Source organism: Cyanistes caeruleus, chromosome 3 (genome assembly GCF_971803275.1).
Source record: "Cyanistes caeruleus chromosome 3, bCyaCae1.hap1.1, whole genome shotgun sequence".
Lineage (NCBI taxonomy): Eukaryota > Metazoa > Chordata > Aves > Passeriformes > Paridae > Cyanistes > Cyanistes caeruleus.
Window position 1 is genome coordinate 788,447 of NC_141703.1, and position 19,252 is coordinate 807,698.

Consider the following 19,252-nt stretch of genomic DNA (forward strand, 5'->3'; position numbering starts at 1 on the left):
CTTCCTTCCTTCCTTCCTTCCTTCCTTCCTTCCTTCCTTCCTTCCTTCCTTCCTTCCTTCCTTCCTTCCTTCCTTCCTTCCTTCCTTCCTTCCTTCCTTCCTTCCTTCCTTCCTTCCTTCCTTCCTTCCTTCCTTCCTTCCTTCCTTCCTTCCTTCCTTCCTTCCTTCCTTCCTTCCTTCCTTCCTTCCTTCCTTCCTTCCTTCCTTCCTTCCTTCCTTCCTTCCTTCCTTCCTTCCTTCCTTCCTTCCTTCCTTCCTTCCTTCCTTCCTTCCTTCCTCAGGGGGGAAAAAAAAAAAAAAGTTTCTGGCTTAAGTCAGGAAAAGCAGAAGTTTATGTGCTTAAATTTAACAGTGAAATGGGATTATCAGAGAAATCTGAAACAGCTTCATTTGCCTTTAGATTCAAATAAAATAATGGCAAAGTGAATATGAGACTTTATCAATAAGGTATAAAAGGGCAGGAATGTAATTAACAGCAATCAGTGCTTGTTTGGGCATTCAGCTTCCCTGGAGACATGGAATTTCATTTTCTGATGCATCCACAAGGGGTGATAAAGTTACCCCAAGCCTGAAAAAAGTTACCCCAAGGGTTGATGCAACCAGAGTATTTTTTATATTCACAACACTGTGATATAGAGCTCATTATGTCACACAAACAAATTAATAAATAATAAGTAAAGCAGCTGCTGGTGGTCTTTGGCCAAGTGCAAAAGCTGACTCCGATATACATCTCGTTTTCTGTGGATTCCTGGAGGCCCTGCAGGGACTGGCCAGATGCTGGCTCTGATGTTGTGATTGGTATCAGTTGTGTAAACACAGGAATAAAATCATTGCTAATGAGGTTTCTGGCTGATGCAGACACTAATTTAATCGAGGTGAGCACAGCCACCCCCGGGAGGGGCCAGGGGAGCTCAGGGCTCTGAAGCCAAGCGTGGGGGCAGCTGGGGGTGCTTGGTGCCAGCCTGGGGGTCTCAGTGGGACCTGGGGCCCCTGCAGGGAGGGGACCTGGTGGCAGCACAGGCCCGGTGTCCCTCGGCCAGCTCCCAGATGCTTCACTCGGTCCCCAGGGAGGCAGAGCCGGTGTGGGACCAGCAGGGCTGGAGTTGTGCTGGCCACCAGGAGAGCTCCTGCTCCTGCCCCCAGCGAACACCAGCACTGCTCAGCCCCTGGGGGACACCTCTGCCCCTGGCCAGGTGTCCCAGGCCCTCCTGAGCAGAAGGGACAGAGAAGCTCGCAGGAGCTTTCTGGGTGTTGTGAAGGGGCAGAGCTGTGTGGTCACACAAGTCCTTTGCTGTGAAAAACGAGACTTTGGTCCCAGATCTCTTGGCCATCAGGACAGGCTCCTTGAGAGTGTGCTGGGGGAACGGGAGGCCATCAGGTGACTTCAGGAGAGCCGTGGGTGACACCTTGACCTCAGCAGAGTGGCCTTGCCCCCGGCTGGGACAGGAGGGGGCAGCTTTACTGAGAGATCTCCAGCATTCATGGGGTTAAATACCCTCTGCCCCCAGCTCTTCCCTTGGTCTGGGCAGTCAGGAAGAGCAAATCCCAGTCAGGGACATCTCTGGATCGTGAGCAGCATCTGGGGATTCTCTGTGCATCAGAGCAAAGCAGGGGTCAGAACATCTGCTGGAATCCCAGCTCTCCCTGACAATGTGAATTACCAGATGCAACAGGAACAAAGTGTGAATTTTCTGTTTCTTCAGACAATGCTTACATTTTGAAACGGTGTGGGGATGGAGGGAGGCAAACTGAGCTGGGGAGAAGAGGAGAACAGGCTCTCCATGTTGAGGTGAGGAGGAGGATGCCCTGGCACCACCTTGGAGGGGGTGGAGCTGGCCCAGGGCTGTCTGATTTCCAGCCCCAGAGCAGGTTTCCTGGAGAGCTGATGTGTTCCATCCCTGCAGGCAGCTGAGACTCAGGCCCTTGGCTGGCACTGATTGTGCCAGCAGCGGGACCTGACACACCCCAGGGTCCTGTCCAGCCTGCCCTGCCCCACAGCTCTGTGCCTGTGAGCCATTGTTACGGGTCAGCCTGTGCCACGTGTGTTCAAGACCTGTAACACGCCAGTTTTGTCCTGTTTTAGTCACAGGAAGTGCAAGGAACAGGCTGTAAGGGCAGCTGGCCATGGCTCTGCCCCAGCTCCCATCCCCTGTGTCCTGATGGGCGTCCTTGGCATGGGGGAGTCTCATCTCCGTCCCCCAACCCCTCCCAGAGCTCAGCAACTTGGGCCTGGTAGACAGAGGTTGTTTCTGTGCAGCTTCTCAAGGACTGGGGAGTATCCAGGGGATTCTCTGGCTTAGAATCCCAGGATGGTTTGGATTGGAGAGACCCCAAATCCCACCCATTCCCAGCCCAGCCATGGCAGGGGCACCTCCCACTGTCCCAGGAGCTCCCAATGTCCAGCCTGGCCTTGGGCACTGCCAGGGATCCAGGGGCAGCCCCAGCTGCTCTGGCAATTCCATCCCAGCCCCTGCCCACCCTGCCAGGGAACAATTCCTGCCCAAGATCCCAAGATCCAGCCCTGCCCTCTGCCCCTGGCAGCCATTCCCTGGCTCCTGGCCCTGCAGCCCTTGGCCCCAGTCCCTCTCCAGCTCTGTTTTGGGGTCAGTGTTTGAAAAGACATCAATAAAGTGTGGTGAGGAGGAAGGCAGAACAGACATTATTCCAGCACTGGAGAAAACACTTGTTCTCTACAGGGTACATAACATTAACTTTTAAAGAGCTGTTGAGGCATCTTCATTGGGGAAGTCTCAGGAGAAAACATCTGATGCTGAGGATTGTTTAATGCCCTCGAGAGGGATGAACTGGAAGGATGAAGGGAAAACAAAGCCAGACTTATTCTGATTAGAAATAAAAGCCTTATTTTGAATAATGAGAATAATTAACTGCTGTGAGAGGCTCATGAGAACAGCAGTAGATTTCCCAGCAATTACTATGCCCACTTCCCCATGCCTGTGTGGAGAGGGGAAGTTTTTGGGTACAAAGTGGTTTCCTCAGTGAGATCTTTAAAGGGCTGAGAGGCTGTCCTGTTCTCACAGCCGGTGTGGCCCCCAGCTCTGATCCTGTGCATGTCTGCAGTGTGAAAATCCACGGCATTTCTGAGCTGTCCCTGCCTGTCTCCTTGGAGGGGCTCTAAGCAAGGACAGATCTTGGAATCACTGAATCTCCTGAGCTGGAAGGGACCAACCAGGATCACCAAAGCCCAGGGAACACTCAAGTCCAGGTCATCAAAGTCTCTGCAGTCCTCCTGGGCTGCTTGAGCCCTGCTGTATTGACCTTCCAGCGGCCACCAGTGTCAGTTTTCATCTGTTGTTCCCTTAAATCTTCTCCTTCTCACACAGGACTCTGTGACCTGCAGGAGAACACCACCCAGCACTGAAGTTTTATGGACACAACACTGGTTTGTAGCAGTCAGAGTTCTCAGAATGGGGTGCAGGGCCATGTGGACAACAGCAATCACTTTCTGATGGGCAAATCTGCACTGAGCCAAAATCCCAGAGTCTGAAAGGACTCCACAGTTTTCCAAGACCACTCAGAAGCAGAATTCATGAGTCTTTTCCATACACCTTCCTGTGAGCATCACCAGCTGTGGTTCTTCCATGAGTGAATAGAAAATCAATCCCAGGAGCACTGACTAAAGCCCATTTCAGAGAGAGAAGAATTCCATGTGGCTTTTGAGAAGCACTGGTTCAACTGAGTTATTTTAGCTTTAATTAAGTTGGCATTTGTTGCTATGTGGGTGCAGCAGGTGCCAGGAGGAAGTGCCCAGTGCTAGCACGAGAGGTCAGGAAACAACGTGTTTGTTTCCTCAGTGAGAAATTCCTTCCTGAATCATGAAATCATGGAATGGTTTGGGTTGGAGGGACCCCAAATCCCACCCATCCCACCCCTGCCATGGCAGTGACACCTCCCACTGTCCCAGCTGCTCCCAATGTCCAGCCTGGCCTTGGGCACTGCCAGGGATCCAGGGGCAGCCCCAGCTGCTCTGGCAATTCCATCCCAGCCCCTGCCCACCCTGCCAGGGAACAATTCCTGCCCAAGGTCCCATCGAAATCTTCCCTATTTTAGTTTAAATCTGTTTCTCCTTGTGCCATCCCACCAGCTCTCACAGGTCTGGAGGCAGGGCTCCAGCCAGCAGTGATGGGAGGGTGCTGGGGACACTGCCACCGCTGTCCCCAGCAGCAGCAGGGCTGTTCTGGCAGCCAGGGGGACACAGGGGATGTTGTGGGGACAGGGAGCATGGCATGGGTGTCCTGTCCCTGCTGGGTGTGCCAGGGGCTGTGCCCAGGCAGACAAATGCAGCTCTGGGACCAGCAGCTGGTGCTGGGCTTTGGCAGCTCAGGGAACAGACACCTCTGCAGCCTCTGGGAGCTGTCTGGGCCACGAGCTGGAGACGTGAGCCAGGCTCTCTGTGAACTGATCAGGAGATTTCTGATGGAAAGAAACCTCTTGTGATTTAGAAAATTGACATCAGCATCAAATATCCTGAAAGCTGTGAGCGGAGCCTGAAGAAATGGGGTGGTTTGCTCTGCACCTGGGTTTTTCTGGTCCCTCTGTGAACACTGGTTTGTGGATTTTGCAGATGAAATTGAGCAGTGACCTGGGGACCGTGAAGACTTCTTTCCACACAGCACACAAACAAGAAATGAACCATGGGTTGGTGAGACACATTTGCCTCCTTTAGGTTTTCTTTTGAAACAAACACACTTTTTCTCAGCTGGGTAAATATTTGTTCTGCTGATGGTGCTGCAGGGTGTCTGCTCTGGGAACAGGGAATTAATTGAACGTGGATGCTGCCCAAATATGCCATTGCTGGAGCCCATGAGAAGACAGGGGTTGGGCCCAGGTGTGGGGATGCAGGGCTGGCAGCAGAACCCCAGGCTGCCTGGGGTGTGAAGTTCCAGGGTGTTTTACATCCTTGAATCAAGCTTGGCAGGATGGGGGATTTACTGAACCAGGAAAGAAGGGTCTGGAGCAGCAAGGGAGGTTTTCAGGGGGACTTGGCCATGGCAGATTGCAGGTGGCTGGGTGAGGTGGTTGTCTCAGGTGGAAATAGCCCTGGAGTGCCCTGGGCTCGCACTTCCCATGTCGTGGTTCTCCTCTGCCCCACAGACGGGGCTGCCTGGAACCAGCCTTTTCCATCTGCTCCATTCTGCAGTGGCTGGGCTTCAGCGTCCACCCTCGTTCCCTGGCACTGGCTCCTTCCCTGGACAACTGCAGGTTTGTGTCCTGGCCAGGAGAGCAGGTGTCCTCTGCCCCTGGAGAGCACTAACTGCTCGCTGATGCTGCAGCACCGGCAGCTCCGGGCCCCCTGTGCCAGCCCCGACTGCGGCACGGACAGGCATCACCCCCCGTTTCGGAGTTGTTTGGAGTAGCAGTCCGAGTGGAGAGGGATTTTTTTACAGGAGCAGAGGGTGATAGGACAAAGGGAGTGGTTTTACACCAAAAGAGGTCAGATGTTGTCAGCAGATTGTTCCTGGCAGGGTGGGCAGGCCTGGCACAGGTGCCCAGAGCAGCTGGGGCTGCCCCTGGATCCTGGCAGTGCCCAAGGCCAGGCTGGACATTGGGAGCTCCTGGGACAGTGGGAGGTGGCAGGAGGTTGGAAAGGGATGAGCTTTAAGCCCTTTCCAGCCCAGTCCATGGTTGTGTGGTTCCACGGCTCCTGTAACACCTGCAATCCTGACCAAACCTCAGCACTCCTGCCCGGGGGTTTAGGGGTGCTGGGTCCCACCACTGCTCTGGTGGAATTATTACCTTTATAATGGTCAAAACCATCCTGTGTTTCTGCAGTGGGGTGACAGCCCACTGCTGGTGCTGGAATGGTGCAGCCTGCAGGGAATGCTGCCTGCGGAGGGAAGGGCTGCAGCGCCAGGCACGGTGACATTCCCGGGGGCTGGAGGGAGGGGTGGTCACGGACACAGGGTCCGGGCACCGACAAAGTCATGTCACGGCTCGGGGCACAGCTGAAGGTCATCTGGCTTCACCGCCCTGCCATGGACAGGGACGTGTCACCCTGCTGCCGTCAGTCCAAGAGGGGTCCTGAGCCCCCGGCTCTTCCTCCCATCCCCTGGAGCAGCCGAGCCCACAGACCCCCTCTCGCATTCCCACAGGGAAGCTCTTCCAAATCCCTTTTACCGAATTAATCACCGAGAGCGATCTGCATAACAACAATTACTGGAGTCGGGGATCGCTGTTCCCGGAGCTCTGTTCCCGGCACTGCCGGTGCCGGAGCTTCGCAGAGCTCCTCACTGCTCCTCACTGCTCCTCACTGCCCCGAGTCTGCCGTGCCCCGGGGACACCGGGGCTCCAAAGCCCCCCCGGGACCCCCTTCCCCGCCCGCCGTGTCCCGGGGACACCGGGGCTCCAAAGCCCCCCCGGGACCCCCTTCCCCGCCCGCCGGGGTCCCGGAGCGCTGCGCTGGGCACTCGGGGCCGCAGGCAGCTCTGGGGAGCCGAGGGACTGGCGAGGAGCTGCTCCCCGTTCAGCAGAGCTCCCTCCCTCCTTCCCGAGCAGCCAGACCCGGGAGAGGCACCGAGCCCCGGGAGAGGCACCGAGCCCCGGGAGAGGCACCGAGCCCCGGGAGAGGCACCGAGCCCCGGGAGAGGCACCGAGCCCCGGGAGAGGCACCGAGCCCCGGCCGATGCTCGGGGGCGATTCCGGCACGGAGCCTCCTCCGTGCGAGGGATCCGCGATCCGCTGCGGAGAGCCGGGAGCTCCGAACCCTCAGCCCCCTGCCCTGAGCCCCTCCCGAGCCGGGAGCTCCGGACCCTGAGCCCCCTGCCCTGAGCCCCTCCCGGGCCGGCGCTGCCCCCGGGCCGGGGCTCCAGCCCGGCACAGCCCAGCACAGCCCGGCACAGCCCGGCACAGCCCAGCACAGCCCAGCACAGCCCAGCACGGCACAGCCCGGCACAGCCCAGCACAGCACAGCACAGCCCAGCACAGCCCGGCACAGCCCGGCACAGCCCAGCACAGCACAGCACAGCCCAGCACGGCACAGCCCGGCACAGCCCCACACAGCCCGGCACAGCCCGGCACAGCCCAGCACAGCACAGCACAGCCCAGCACAGCCCGGCACAGCCCGGCACAGCCCGGCACAGCCCAGCACAGCCCAGCACGGCCCAGCACGGCACAGCCCAGCACAGCCCAGCACGGCCCAGCACGGCACAGCCCGGCACAGCCCAGCACAGCCCGGCACAGCCCGGCACAGCCCAGCCCAGCACAGCCCGGCACAGCCCAGCACAGCCCGGCACAGCCCAGCCCAGCACAGCCCGGCACAGCCCAGCACAGCCCGGCACAGCCCGGCACAGCCCGGCACAGCCCAGCCCAGCACAGCCCGGCACAGCCCAGCACAGCCCGGCACAGCCCAGCCCAGCACAGCCCGGCACAGCCCAGCCCGGCACAGCCCAGCACAGCCCGGCACAGCCCGGCACAGCCCGGCACAGCCCAGCCCAGCACAGCCCGGCACAGCACAGCCCAGCACAGCCCGGCACAGCCCGGCACAGCACAGCACAGCCCAGCACAGCACAGCCCGGCACAGCCCGGCACAGCCCGGCACAGCCCAGCACAGCCCGGCACAGCCCGGCACAGCCCGGCACAGCCCAGCCCAGCACAGCCCCGCACAGCCCAGCACAGCCCAGCACAGCCCGGCACAGCCCGTCACAGCACAGCCCAGCACAGCACAGCCCAGCACAGCACAGCCCGGCACAGCCCAGCCCAGCCCAGCACAGCCCAGCACAGCCCCGCACAGCCCAGCACAGCCCAGCCCAGCCCAGCCCAGCCCAGCACAGCCCAGCACAGCCCGGCACAGCCCAGCCCAGCACAGCCCAGCACAGCCCAGCACAGCCCAGCACAGCCCAGCACAGCCCAGCACAGCCCAGCACAGCCCGGCACAGCACAGCACAGCCCGGCACAGCCCGGCACAGCCCGGCACAGCCCGGCACAGCCCAGCACAGCCCGGCACAGCCCAGCACAGCCCAGCACAGCCCAGCACAGCCCGGCACAGCCCGGCACAGCCCATCCCAGCCCGGCACAGCCCAGCACAGCCCAGCACAGCACAGCCCGGCACAGCCCGGCACAGCCCGGCACAGCCCAGCCCAGCACAGCCCAGCACAGCCCAGCCCAGCCCAGCCCAGCCCGGCACAGCCCGGCACAGCCCAGCCCAGCACAGCCCAGCACAGCCCAGCCCAGCCCAGCCCAGCCCGGCACAGCCCGGCACAGCCCGGCACAGCCCAGCCCAGCACAGCCCGGCACAGCCCCGCACAGCCCAGCACAGCCCCGCAGCCCGGCACAGCCCAGCACAGCACAGCCCAGCACAGCCCGGCACAGAGCCCAGCACAGCCCGGCACAGCCCAGCACAGCCCGGCACAGCCCAGCACAGCCCGGCACAGCCCGGCACAGCCCCGCAGCCCCGCGGGCCAGGGATGCCGGCTGTGCTCAGGTAATCGCTTCCAGCTTAAAGCAAGATGAAAAGACTCGAGGGAAGAATGATCCGAGGAGCCGCCTGGGCAAAGCTGCATGGAAAAGTTCATTAATAGAGTTTTATAGCGAGGATGGGTGATGGAGGAAAGGATCTGGTAGATGAAGGAGGAAGGGGTCTGTCAGGAAAATTAATCCACGAACACCAGAGGTTTATATCCAAAAAGGAGACAGAGGAGTCCTTTTACTTTATTCGAATAAAGGGAGAGGCCATGGGGCATTCCCCTGGGGTTTCTCAAATTTTTGGAGGGCGCAGCCTCCTTTTTATCCTAATTCCCGGCCGCTTGTCCCTTCTCTCTTTCCCCATAGGCTGAGGTACTTGACAGGTACAGACTGCCCGGAACGCCTGACACCTGGGGTACCTTTTCCCCCTCCACCCCCAATGCATAATCCCTTCTTAACTTTTATGGAACTCATAGTGTTCTTTCAGTGCCTCTTTGATCTTCTACTGGAATTCATCCCATTGTTTCTGTCGTCTGTCACTGATAGCTACATCTTATCAACTGACCCACAGCTTGTTTGTAAAGACAAGCTCATCATTCCTCTCAGGTCTAAAGCTGAGGGACTCCTTTGGTGCAGAACTCCTGGGTGCGCTGAGATTCCCCCTGGATCCCTGTTTATTTGCAGTTTAATGTTTGCATTTTGCCAGAGAGGCCGAGCTGTTGGCATGGCAGCACAGCTGCCAGCTTCCAGCACTAGTCATGTTTTTTCTTTTAACACCTCACATCTGGTTTTGCTTCGTGCAATATTTACATGAAACTGATTTTAAAAAATTACAAAATTGGTTGTAATTATTAGAGAATAGTAGTTATGGTTAAATATTACTTCTTCTTATAGAATCAGGTATTATTTTGATTAATTTTATTTTAAAAGATGACCCACTGTCATTTTGTGTTTCCCTGGACACTTTCTTGGTTCAGGATATTTTAGCCATGAAATGGAGTGTGAACAGAGAATCCAATCTGTTGTTGAAGATACGGTTGCTTTTTCATTCACAGGGTCAATATTTTGGTGTGCAACAGCATCTCAGTTTTTCAGCACTTACACCATTTCTTCTTGTGTTATGGATAATTCCTTGTGCTTTGAGGTTTTGAGATGTGTTAATGCAGAAGCTGCTGAAAACAGTCACATCCCACCTTAATTTGTGTGACTCTGGGTCTGATTCAGCCTCTGGGGCTTTCCAGGGCTCTCCAGGGCAGCAGCATCTCCCTTCCTTTGGCTGGAGGGACAATTCCATCTCACACAGGTTTTTTCCTCTGACACAAAGGTCTTCCCAACTGCCTGCCTAAATTTTAATTCTGCTAGATTTGCTCTGAAAAATGCTGCAAAGCAAATTGAACTGCGTCTCAGAGCTAAAAGGGGAGGGAGAGAGAAGTTTGGAGATAAGGAACATGGGCAGCCAACTTCAACCCTGGAGTTAATTTTGTTCTGTATCCTAGCGTGAGCCCAGGGCCCTAGAGCTCCCCGTTCTCGGTGCCTGGGAACATCCTGTTCATCCTGCCAACACTTGACCATTCCTCTCTCATCGTCCAACTCCTTCCTCCTACTCTGGACTCACAGAACACAGAAATATCACAGTATTCATGCAAGAGGAGCTGGTTCTGTTTGAAGGGGAAGCAAAACGTGTAAATGTGTGTTGAGATGAAGTGGGGAGGAGATCTGGAGGTGTGTTTTTACAGGCAGCAGGGTGTAAGGACACAGTGCAGAGCACGGGGCTGGCAAACTGCGTTTGTGCCTCTGGCTCTTTGCAGACCAGAGCAGGTGGCACGAGGGGTTTGATGCTGCTGGAAGAGCTCAGGCTCTGAAATAACGTCCTGTGTTATCCTCTGCCTTTGCTCTCAGGTGAACATGCCCCCGTCCAACCTGAGCAGCCTGACTCCAGACACTTTCATCCTGACCGGGATCCCAGGCATGGAGCAGCTGCACGTCTGGATCTCCATCCCGTTCTGCTCCATGTACCTGGCAGCGCTGCTGGGGAACGGCGTCCTGCTGTTCACCATCGGGACGGAGCGCAGCCTCCACCAGCCCATGTTCCTCTTCCTGTCCATGCTGGCCCTGGCTGACCTCGCGCTCTCCACCACGGCCGTGCCCAGGATGCTGGCTCTGTTCTGGTTCCACGCCAGGGAGATTTCCTTCGGTGCCTGCCTGACCCAGATGTTCTTCCTGCACTTCACCTGCATGACGGAGTCGGTGATCCTGCTGGCCATGGCCTTCGACCGCTTCGTGGCCATCTGCTTCCCGCTGCGGTACGGGGCGGTGCTGACCCCGTCAGCCGTGGCCAAAACGGGGCTGGCAGCTCTGCTGAGGAGTTTCTGCATCATCTTGCCCTGCATTTTCCTGCTGCGGCGGCTGCCGTTCTGCGGGCACAACGTCATCCCGCACACCTACTGCGAGCACATGGGCATCGCTCGCCTGGCCTGCGCCGACATCTCGGCCAACGTCTGGTACGGGCTCGTGGTGCCTTTCACCGTGGGCGTGCTGGATCTGATCCTCATCGCCGTCTCCTACGGCTTCATCCTCCTGGCGCTGTCCAGGCTCCCGTCCAGGGCTGCCCGCCACAAGGCTCTGCACACCTGCGGCTCCCACCTCTGCGTGCTGCTCCTGTTCTACGTCCCCGCTGCCTTCGCTGCTCTGACGCAGCGCTTCGGCCACAGCGTCCCCCCCCAGCTCCACATCCTGCTGGCCAACCTGTACGTGCTGTTCCCTCCGCTGCTGAACCCCATTGTGTACGGGGTGAGAACGCAGCAGATCAGGGACAAGGTTGTGAAGGTGCTCAGCCTGCCCAGACCGCGAGAGTGAAGGTGATGGGTGCCCAAAGGCGACTCCAAGCTCCCCGCCCCAAGTGCTCTTTTGGCTCTTCCAGGCAACGGCCCAGGGCTGCTGCCCCTGTCAAATACAGAACACCCGACATCCTCACAGCCCCAGCTTTGTGCAAAGCGCGAGATAAAGGCAGAAATTCTGACTGGCGGTGGAAGGAGAGGGATCCGAGAAATGAGAACCTACCCCAGGTGCGTCACCTTTGGGCAATCCCACAGCCCCGGGCTCATGGAGCAGCTGGGGTGGAAAGGGACCTCCAGAGATCAGCTCATCTGACCTTCCTGCTCAAGCAGGTTCCTCCAGACAGCTTGCACAGGATCACAGCCAGGTGGGTTTTGACCACCTCCAGAGAAAGAGGCTCCACAGCCTCCCTGGGCAGCTGTTCCAGTGCTCAGTCACCCACACAGAAAAGAATTTTTCCTCAAACTGGAACTTCCCAGGCAAACCCCTGACAAGGAGGAGGTAGGTGGAATTCCACTGTGGTGTGGCAATAAATCTGGACTCAGGTGGAAAGGCATAAAATGAATGTGTTCTTCTGAATGACACATGTATAATGAAATTCATCTTAACCATTTATTCTTCATTAAAATTCATATTATTGAAAAATCTTCAAAAGGAACAATAGAGAAATAAAACCGTGTTGCACTTCAGCATTCATGGGGTGTCTTTATTCCTTAACCGTATCATTTGACCTTACTTTGAGTAAACATGTCAGTGAAAAAACATTCTTAAAAGAATCACAGAATGGCATTGAAGCAAATTGCTATTATCAAATCCTAAACACGCTTTTGTTCCAGAGTAGCTGCTTTCCTGGAGCTTAAAAATCTCCTGGGCATCAGTTTGGAACAGCAACTGGAGGCATGAGAGCAGCATCCCCCAGCGCAGAGCTCAGCGCTGGGCAGGGCTGCCAGGCAGGAGCTGTGTCAGCCAGCACGATACTCTCTCTAAAAACAGCCCCAAAAACATCTAATGCCATTCTGAGGTGCAACACAAGGATTTTCTTTCAGTGGCTTGACTTCATTTCTTGTAGCTTGGAGGTACCACATGGCACTGTTATTTTGTGAGGGGGTGGTGGGTGAGAGGATGAGGGGATGAGAGGTGGGTGAGAGGATGAGGGGTGGGTGAGAGGATGAGGGGATGAGAGGTGGGTGAGAGGATGAGGAGTGGGTGAGAGGATGAGAGGTGGGTGAGAGGATGAGGGGATGAGGGGATGAGAGGTGGGTGAGAGGATGAGGGGTGGGTGAGAGGGTGAGAGGTGGGTGAGAGGATGAGAGGATGAGGGGATGAGGGGTGGGTGAGAGGATGAGGGGTGGGTGAGAGGATGAGGGGTGGGTGAGAGGATGAGGGGTGGGTGAGAGGATGAGGGGTGGGTGAGAGGATGAGGGGTGGGTGAGAGGATGAGGGGTGGGTGAGAGGATGAGGGGTGGGTGAGAGGATGAGAGGATGAGAGGATGAGGGGTGGGTGAGAGGATGAGGGGTGGGTGAGAGGATGAGAGGATGAGGGGTGGGTGAGAGGATGAGAGGTGGGTGAGAGGATGAGGGGTGGGTGAGAGGATGAGAGGATGAGAGGATGAGGGGTGGGTGAGAGGATGAGGGGTGGGTGAGAGGATGAGGGGTGGGTGAGAGGATGAGGGGATGAGGGGATGAGGGGATGAGAGGTGGGTGAGAGGATGAGGGGATGAGAGGTGGGTGAGAGGATGAGGGGATGAGAGGTGGGTGAGAGGATGAGGGGTGGGTGAGAGGATGAGGGGATGAGGGGATGAGGGGATGAGAGGTGGGTGAGAGGATGAGGGGATGAGGGGTGGGTGAGAGGATGAGGGGATGAGAGGTGGGTGAGAGGATGAGGGGATGAGAGGATGAGGGGATGAGAGGTGGGTGAGAGGATGAGGGGTGGGTGAGAGGATGAGGGGTGGGTGAGAGGATGAGAGGATGAGAGGTGGGTGAGAGGATGAGGGGTGGGTGAGAGGATGAGAGGATGAGAGGATGAGGGGATGAGAGGATGAGAGGATGAGGGGTGGGTGAGAGGATGAGAGGATGAGAGGATGAGGGGTGGGTGAGAGGATGAGGGGTGGGTGAGAGGATGAGGGGATGAGAGGTGGGTGAGAGGATGAGGGGATGAGAGGATGAGAGGATGAGGGGTGGGTGAGAGGATGAGGGGTGGGTGAGAGGATGAGAGGATGAGAGGATGAGGGGTGGGTGAGAGGATGAGGGGTGGGTGAGAGGATGAGGGGTGGGTGAGAGGATGAGGGGTGGGTGAGGGGATGAGGGGATGAGGGGATGAGAGGATGAGGGAATGAGGGGATGAGGGGATGAGGGGATGAGGGGATGAGGGGTGGGTGAGAGGATGAGCTGCCTGTCCAAGGCTGGCTGAGGGACACCGGCTGAAACCCCCCGAGCCTTCAGCCGGGGCTGCTTCCCGTGGCAGCCTCATGTGTAACTCCCTGTTTTCTCTCCACAACGTGTTCTGAATTCCTTATGCTTTATCTCTCGTTCAATGCAGCAACAGAAGGTTCCAGCTGAAATCCCCCAGCACAGGACACCTGGAGGCTTTGCAGAGTCCACACACCTGCCAGTTTCTGAAGGCAGAGGGACACAGGCCGTGTTTATTCCTATTTTGAGTGGTGTTTATTCTCATTCTGAGCTGCAAAAATGAGCTCAGTGATTTGCCTAAGGTGTACCAAGCCTCATTTCAGAAGCTAAATGGATTAAGGTGTTTTTTAATGGTAAAATGCTCATTTTCTAGACCCTCAGTTGCAATCTGAGACCTCAGCAGGTTCATCCCCTGTGCCTCAGTGCAGGGATCATCGTTGATGATGTGCCTCACTTTCACCCCCAGAGTAAAAGGGGAATTGCTGCTGCAGTCATGGCCATGGTGGGGAACACTGGGGCCAAAAAGGTGCCTTGAAAATGAGAAAGGTGCTGGAGTGCAGAGCAAGGAAGCAGAGAGAGATTCCTTCCTGAGTGTCCCAGATGTGAAAACAAGCCCAGCTCTCTCAGTTCCAAAACCTGTCAAGTTTCTACTGGTTCTTGACCTTGAAAAATTTCTGTGCAGAGGCTCCAGCACAGCCAGAAAAGCTGCCAGGGAGAAGGAGACTGATGCTACAACATTAAAACCAGCACATCTACAGCATTTCACAGTTTCCCTGTAAAACACACACGGTGCAGTTCTTTTGGCCAGGAATCACTGATTCTCTGGAGTTCTGAGGTAAGCAACAAACCCCACTTTTGCTTTGGTTTCCAGTGTTTGAGTTGCATTAGGTCAGGGAGGATCTCTACAGTCCCTTCCAACCCCCACCATCCTCTGATTCTAAACCCCAAAACCATTTGTGTTTAATTTATACTGAAGCTCTGCTGTCTGCCTATAAAGCACAAGAAACCTTGGTGGTGTGTCACACCTGGGCTGATGTTTTGCTGTAGGCTTGTCTCAGGGGTGTGTGCCCTGTCATGAGCCTTTAGGGAAGAAGAAAGGAGTGATTTTCTGGGCAGTGAACACCACCTTGCTGATCAGTGAACCCCTCTGAAGGGGGCTGGAGCTCTCACTGCCAGCACAACGCGTCCCTGGCCCCGGCAGCAGCCTCAGCAGGAGAGACCCTGCAGCTTCAGGGGGGTGGAGGAAGGGGTGGCCAGGAGGGTCTCCCCAGAGGGACCCCACGGAGGCTGGAGCAGCACCATGAAATGTCCCTGGGACACACTGGGGTCACCTGGGACACACTGGGGTCACCAGGACACACTGGGGTCACCAGGGACACATTGGGGTCACCACGGACACACTGGGGTCACCTGGACACACTGGGGTCACCAGGGACACATTGGGGTCACCAGGACACACTGGGGTCACCAGGGACACACTGGGGTCACCTGGGACACACTGGGGTCACCACGGACACACTGGGGTCACCTGGGACACATTGGGGTCACCTGGACACACTGGTTGTCACCAGGACACACTGGGGTCACCAGGACACATTGGGGTCACCAGGACACACTGGGGTCACCTGGACACTCTGGGGTCACCTGGACACATTGGGGTCACCAGGGACACACTGGGGTCACCTGGGACACACTGGGGTCACCAGGGACACATTGGGGTCACCAGGACACACTGGGGTCACCACGGACACATTGGGGTCACCAGGACACATTGGGGTCACCAGGACACACTGGGGTCACCAGGACACATTGGGGTCACCAGGACACACTGGGGTCACCTGGGACACACTGGGGTCACCTGGACACACTGGGGTCACCAGGGACACATTGGGGTCACCAGGACACACTGGTTGTCACCAGGACACACTGGGGTCACCTGGGACACATTGGGGTCACCAGGACACATTGGGGTCACCAGGGACACACTGGGGTCACCAGGGACATATTGGGGTCACCACAGACACACTGGGGTCACCTGGGACACATTGGGGTCACCAGGACACACTGGGGTCACCAGGGACACAGTGGGGTCACCAGGGACACACTGGGGTCACCAGGGACACATTGGGGTCACCACAGACACACTGGGGTCACCAGGGACACACTGGGGTCACCACAGACACACTGGGGTCACCAGGACACACTGGGGTCACCAGGGACACACTGGGGTCACCAGGACACACTGGGGTCACCACAGACACACTGGGGTCACCTGGGACACAGTGGGGTCACCTGGGACACACTGGGGTCACCTGGACACATTGGGGTCACCAGGACACACTGGGGTCACCAGGGACACTGGTTGTCACCTGGGACACACTGGTTGTCACCAGGACACACTGGTTGTCACCTGGACACACTGGGGTCACCAGGGACACACTGGGGTCACCTGGACACATTGGGGTCACCAGGGACACACTGGGGTCACCTGGACACATTGGGGTCACCAGGGACACATTGGGGTCACCAGGGCACACTGGGGTCACCAGGGACACACTGGGGTCACCTGGACACATTGGGGTCACCAGGACACACTGGTTGTCACCTGGACACACTGGGGTCACCTGGACACATTGGGGTCACCAGGGACACATTGGGGTCACCAGGGCACACTGGGGTCACCAGGGCACACTGGGGTCACCTGGGACACACTGGGGTCACCAGGGACACATTGGGGTCACCAGGGCACACTGGGGTCACCAGGGCACACTGGGGTCACCAGGACACACTGGGGTCACCTGGACACATTGGGGTCACCAGGGCACACTGGGGTCACCAGGACACATTGGGGTCACCAGGACACACTGGTTGTCACCAGGACACACTGGGGTCACCAGGACACACTGGGGTCACCAGGGACACACTGGGGTCACCTGGGACACATTGGGGTCACCTGGACACATTGGGGTCACCAGGGACACATTGGGGTCACCAGGGCACACTGGGGTCACCAGGGACACACTGGGGTCACCTGGACACATTGGGGTCACCAGGACACACTGGTTGTCACCTGGACACACTGGGGTCACCTGGACACATTGGGGTCACCAGGGACACATTGGGGTCACCAGGGCACACTGGGGTCACCAGGGCACACTGGGGTCACCTGGGACACACTGGGGTCACCAGGGACACATTGGGGTCACCTGGACACATTGGGGTCACCAGGACACACTGAATTAATGCAAAGGTGCTCCAGGCAGTCCTGGCAGTCCTGGATGGAGGGGGACGCAGGCTGCAGTGAAATCCAGCCCCAGCCTTCCCTTGGCCTGTGGGGGCTGCCAGCCCCAGCCCCTGGGCACGGGGCCCTCCCTGTGGGGAGGCAGAAGCACAAAGCTCAGACACTGATTTTATGGCTCCTGAGGTATTTCCTCCGCTGGTTTCCAGCTGCAGCTGTGCCTCAGCTCAGCCTGTCCTGCTCCCAGCCTGGGGCCAGCTCTAACCAAAGGCAGCTTTGTGGCAGCCTCTGGCAAACAGGGTCTGGCCCAGGGGGCCCTGCCCGGCTCAGCCCAGGGCAGGAACAGGGGAACAGCTGCTCAGGGTGCTGGTCTCTTCTCCGGAGAGCAGGGGGAGAGGAAACAGCTCAGGCTGAGACACAGGGGGTTGGGGTTAGGGAAGGTTTCATCGCTGGACAGGCTGCTCAGCGCTGGCACAGGTGGAGTCACTTCCCTGGATGATTTCACAGCCCTGGGGATGTGGCACCTGGGGACACGGTCAGTGCTGGCCTCGGCAGAGCTGGGCTCGATGGTCTCGGGGGTTCTGACCCAGAATTCTGTGATGCTGTGGGGCCTCAGTCGAACGGAGAAGGTTTCATTGTGACCCCAGAGGCTGTGCAAGGGCAGCAGCCACCTGGCCTGCAGTTCAACACCAATTCAGCCCAGCTGGAGCAAGGGAGGTTTCCCCTTCATGCCTGGAGCTCACCAGCTGAGGATGTGCTGCTTTCACGTTTCAGACAGGGATTTTCCCTGGTGAGTGACGAACTTCAGGGACCAAACCAAACCTTCCATTCCACTGGCTCCCCTGCAGGGGACCTGTCTGAACCTCCCAGGCCAGGTGCAAAGAGCGTCAACACTCATTGGAATAGACCCAGTCACATTCTTTTGATGCAACAGAAAATCCCAGACTGGTTTGGGTTGGGAGGGACCCCAAATCCCACCCATTCCCAGCTCTGCCATGGCAGGGACACCTCCCACTGTCCCAGGAGCTCCCAATGTCCAGCCTGGCCTTGGGCACTGCCAGGGATCCAGGGGCAGCCCCAGCTGCTCTGGCAATTCCATCCCAGCCCCTGCCCACCCTGCCAGGGAACAATTCCTGCCCAAGATCCCACCTAAATCTCTGCTCTCAGTTTGAAGCTGTTGCCCCTTGTCCTGGCACTCCAGCCGGTGTAAGACGGACACTCGGACACTCTCCTGCTTTTTACGAGCCCCCTTTTCATGACAGCAATAAAAAATCATCTTATGCTAATGAAGCGTTTCTCCCAGAATTAAGAGTTGCTCATCTCTGTACCAAGAGTGAGTCACTGTGACTAAGACATCTCCAAGAGACACCTGGAGCAGCTCTGTCCTTCCAGAGGAGCTGCCAGAGCCCGGCCAGCCCCACACCTCCCACCCCGGGAGCGCTCAGCCTCGCCGGGGGGGCACAGCCAGGCAAAATTCTGTTGGAGAATAAAGAAATATAAAGAAAAAATTCTTCCTCGTGTGGGTGCGACCTCAGCCCTTGGAAATACAAAACTCGGATATAGCCAGAGCTCCTTCTTCAGGCTGGAAGTTGTTTACTTGCAAGGACATGACAGGTTTCAACTATAAAAACTATAAAATCCATTTTGAATTTCTATCCCTGATAATCCTGACTGAGAACTGCCCAGTACAACCTCCTCAACCCTCAGAAAATCTGTGTGCTGCCTCTGAAGCAGAGGGGCTTAATAAAACAATATAGAAATACAGAAATAATATATTAAAATATAAATATAAATATTAAATATGAATAATTATATATAATGATATAAAATTATAAATAATTAAATATAAATATAAAATAATGTATTTTATTGTTGCCATCATATTTAATTTAATAAATTGCCCAGGTCCACAGCAGTGGATAATGAACTATTTTACCATTTTCCCTGGTGTCTCTGGGATAAAGTACCCATGAAGGAGACACAAATTTAGGCAAAAACTTGAAGGAATTTGTCAATTTATCAGCTGCCTCAATAATTTAGAAGTTCCCACAGCAATGTTGGTGATTTTGTAAAGTCCTGCTGTTTCAGAGCCATGATCAAAGCCCCCGTGTCCATCCAGCAGTGAGTTTGGCTTTCCCAGTTCCTCGGATCCAGGTTTTGTCTTGGGCAGGTGAATGGCTCAGAATGACTGCAATGAGGATGTTTTGAGGGGGTTTTTTCACAGTAATTGTGAAAGTTCTGATCCACAGAACTTACAACTGTTCATCTGATAGACAAGGATTGAATAATGTCTTGAGAAAAAATGCAAAAAACCGAAAATAAAATAAAAATGAAAAAAATAACATGAAAATA

The 19,252-nt window shown here is 56.5% G+C and overlaps 1 protein-coding gene across 2 annotated transcripts; it reads left to right on the forward strand.

The window, feature by feature from the left end:
- The first annotated feature begins 893 nt into the window (after positions 1-893).
- Positions 894-11,942, forward strand: LOC111945513 (olfactory receptor 52H1-like). 2 transcript variants are annotated; one of them, XM_086883817.1, is made up of 4 exons: positions 894-1,395; positions 1,704-1,789; positions 4,583-4,660; positions 10,318-11,942. In XM_086883817.1, exons 3-4 carry the CDS (start codon positions 4,583-4,585, stop codon positions 11,272-11,274), a joined length of 1,035 nt encoding a protein of 344 aa, XP_086739943.1. In that variant the 5' UTR covers positions 894-1,395; positions 1,704-1,789; the 3' UTR covers positions 11,275-11,942. The 2 variants fall into 2 exon arrangements, with proteins under 2 accessions (XP_086739943.1, XP_086739944.1); XM_086883818.1 differs by lacking the exon at positions 894-1,395 and having other exon boundaries at positions 1,666-1,789.
- The last annotated feature ends 7,310 nt before the right edge of the window (positions 11,943-19,252 follow it).